At 43.1% G+C, this 3,423-nt stretch overlaps 1 protein-coding gene across 1 annotated transcript; it reads left to right on the forward strand.

Moving 5' to 3' along the window:
* The first annotated feature begins 1,434 nt into the window (after positions 1-1,434).
* On the forward strand, positions 1,435-2,229 carry LOC119922851 (olfactory receptor 52E8-like). Its single transcript, XM_038742465.1, has one exon. It carries the CDS (start codon positions 1,435-1,437, stop codon positions 2,227-2,229), a length of 795 nt encoding a protein of 264 aa, XP_038598393.1.
* The last annotated feature ends 1,194 nt before the right edge of the window (positions 2,230-3,423 follow it).

Consider the following 3,423-nt stretch of genomic DNA (forward strand, 5'->3'; position numbering starts at 1 on the left):
TTCCACCTCTGCCTCTTGTCTGCTTTGGGACCATGGGAAAGTAATTTAACTTCTCTGGGTCTAAATTACCTCATCTGTAAAAAGGGATTAAGACTGTGAGCCCCATGTGGGGCAACGCTCTGTCCTACCCGATTTGCTTGTATCTACCCCAGGGTTGAGTACATTGATAATATGATAGTTACGGTACTTGCCAAGGACTACTAAGCACCATGCTAAGCACTGGGGTAGGTACAAATTAATCAGATTGGACAAAGTCTCTGTCCCAAATGGAGCTCACACTCTTAATCCCCATTTTACAGATGAGTTAACTGAGGCCAAGAGAGGTTAACTGATTTACCCAAGGTCACACAGCAGACATGTGGTGGACATGGGTTCTAATTCTAGGTACTTCTGACTCCCAAGCCTGTGCTCTATCCACTAAGCCGCACACACCTATTATTATTATTATTATTATTATTATCATTATTATTATATAATGTGAGGTTGTTTAAGTCTGGGATTGTGCTTTCAATATCCCACTTCTCGGGGCATCCCACTCTAGGTCATTTTGACACTCTGGGAAATATTTTGAGGATGCACGTATGTAATTCATCCTGAATCTACTCCCAGACATCTTTACATGGCTTTCCACTGTGGGGATAGCAGCAGCGATAATACAGGGCCACTGTGCTGGGGTGAGAGAAAGAAAATCCTGTTGGCAACAGAGCCGAGGGGAAACAAAATTCCAATGCATGGCTGATTTCATTTCTTCCCTCTTTCCTGGGGGCCAGAACTATTATCCAGACAGAAATTGAAGATGTCCAGGACTCATTCCAATTCTGGAGAGGGTCTGGGTTCCAGAGCAGGGAAAGAGAGGGGATTATTTCTTTCAGTAACTGCATTCTGAGCCTGATCTTAGACTTTGTACTCTCCCAAGCATTTAGTACAGTGTTCTGCACTCAGAAGTAAGTGCTCAATTAAGGCCCTGGTGATTGGCTGACTGATTGATTCATCAAATGATTGATTGATTGGAAAATTATATGTAGCCTGCAGGACCAAGACCACTGCAAGGATTATAATGGAGTGACTCAGTGGGGATTCCACAAAGATGATATTATCTGATTCATTCTCGGTCAAGACAAGCATCACTATTGTTAAGATTCTATGAGTGATTGGTTTCTCGATTGAGGTAGTGTCTTTCCTAAAGAAAAACCACGACAAAGATTACTGGGAAAAACAAATGGATTCCACTTGGATAGCAGAGCAATAATGTATTTTATTTTGGTCTCTCCAGAACCCACATTAAATGAAACAAGGAGAACAGAGTTTCTTCCAGTAATGTCTATGGACAACAGAAATCACAATGGTACCCAATTCCACCCTTCCTCTTTCTTCCTGCTGGGGGTACCAGGGCTGGAAGCTGAACACAACTGGCTGGGTTTCGTCTTCTGTACCATGTACCTGATTGCTCTCGTGGGAAACTGCACCATCCTGTTCGTGATCAAGACCAAGCAGAGCCTCCACCAGCCCATGTTCTACTTCCTGGCCATTCTGGCCACCGTCGATCTGGGCTTGTCCTCAGCCACCATCCCTAAGATGCTGGGCATCTTCTGGCTCCACCTGCAGGAGATCAGCTTTGGGGGCTGCCTCACTCAGATGTTCTTTATCCACGTGTTCACCGGCATGGAGTGCACGGTGCTTGTGGCCATGGGCTATGACCGTTACGTGGCCATATGCAAGCCTCTTCGCTACTGTACCATCCTCACCAATAAATCCATTAAGGTATTCCTAGGGTTAGCTCTCTTGAAAAATTTCTCCCTGTTGATTCCGATGGTGTTTCTTCTATTGAGGTTGCCCTACTGCGGGCACCGAATCATCCCCCACACCTATTGTGAGCACATGGGCATTGCCCGCTTGGCATGTGCAAGTATCAAACTCAACATCATTTATGGTTTATGTGTCATCCTTTTTGTTCTTTTGGACATACTGATGATCATCTTCTCCTACATCAGAATTCTTTACACTGTCTTCAGACTCCCCTCCCAGGATGCACGACTCAAAGCCATAAACACTTGCATCTCCCACATCTGTGTCATCCTGGCCTTCTTCACCCTGGCCCTTTTCTCCTTCCTCACCCACCGCTTTGGACACAACAAAATCCCTGGCTATGTCCACATCCTCCTCGCCAATCTGTACATTGTAGTTCCACCTGGCTTCAACCCCATTGTCTATGGGGTGAGGACCAAGTAGATCCGTGTAAGTGTATCCAGCATTTTCACAAAGAAGCCGTCATTCTGACCAGAACAACCTGAAAAAAGTCTATCTTATCATCCTCATTGGTTCTTAAAATGAATATAGAAGCTATTAATATAATTAGAGACAGTCATCAGGCTACTAATTTTTGTATTCAGTGAAGGCACTGCTACTAGTGAAGAACTCTCTGTGGAGTAGAGATGTCTGAAAAACCTATGTTGGCAAAACGCACATGAAGTACGGTGGTAGACCAGCCACCTCATATCAAATTTGCGATGGTTGCATTTTCTTTCCCCTTAGTTTGCTCCATAGACCTTTCTCACACTGATCATGTCCAAGTTTTGGTAACTCACCACTCCCAACCTTACACCCTAGTTAATGGTGTATTTCCTGTCAAGACTATCCCCAAATTGAAAGTCATTTACTGTCACTACTGAGCAATTTGAAAACTTACCCTAATATCAGTCATGGAATCATTTAGGATTCAGCTTTCTAATCCAGTACTGTGGTAGATAAGTCAGTAGCCTTACCAAGTTTTTGCCCCCTGTTCTAAAGAAGGACATCAATACCTAGAACACAAAACACATAGATAACTTGTTTTTAGTTTAAGTATTTTCCACAAATTAAAGGTGGGCTTGAAAATTAGCTAAAAGGATTAATAAACAGTGAGCACTGAGAAAATATAAATAGTACAAATTCTAAGCACGATCAACCACAACCAAAAGGAGCATAATAGAAAATCCAAGTACAAAAAGCAATATTTCCGTATAAAAGGCTCTATCCTCAACTCATTTTTCACAGCTGGGTGTACAACACAGTTTTCACTGCCCACCCATTTTCAGAGGAGACTTTTTCTCTCAGCTCTGCCTAGTCAGGGATAGAAGCTTCTCATCTGCCTCCATTCCATCTTTTCTCTGATCCTAGTCCTCCACCCAATTCCCACTAGGTTATTGGTTTGGCTTCCTGACCAGCCTGGGTGGTGCTCCATTATTGCAGGCATCTGACATTTTCTCCTAGCTTCTTTTATAAAAGAGACAAAGATTTGGAGCCTGTAACATAGCAAATCACTTTATTCACTCAGTTGTATTTAGTGAGCACTTACTGTGTGCAAAGCACTGTACAAAGCACAGTAGTGGATCCTTGATACAAGCATAGACTTCATCAATCATTTGTATCTTTTGAGCACTCACT

The sequence above is a fragment of the Tachyglossus aculeatus genome, chromosome 2 (assembly GCF_015852505.1).
Source record: "Tachyglossus aculeatus isolate mTacAcu1 chromosome 2, mTacAcu1.pri, whole genome shotgun sequence".
NCBI classification, from domain to species: Eukaryota; Metazoa; Chordata; class Mammalia; order Monotremata; family Tachyglossidae; genus Tachyglossus; species Tachyglossus aculeatus.

Bases quoted from the DNA above. Each gene is read 5' to 3' on its own strand.
- LOC119922851 (XM_038742465.1), top strand. From the start codon at position 1,435: ATGTACCTGATTGCTCTCGTGGGAAACTGCACCATCCTGTTCGTGATC.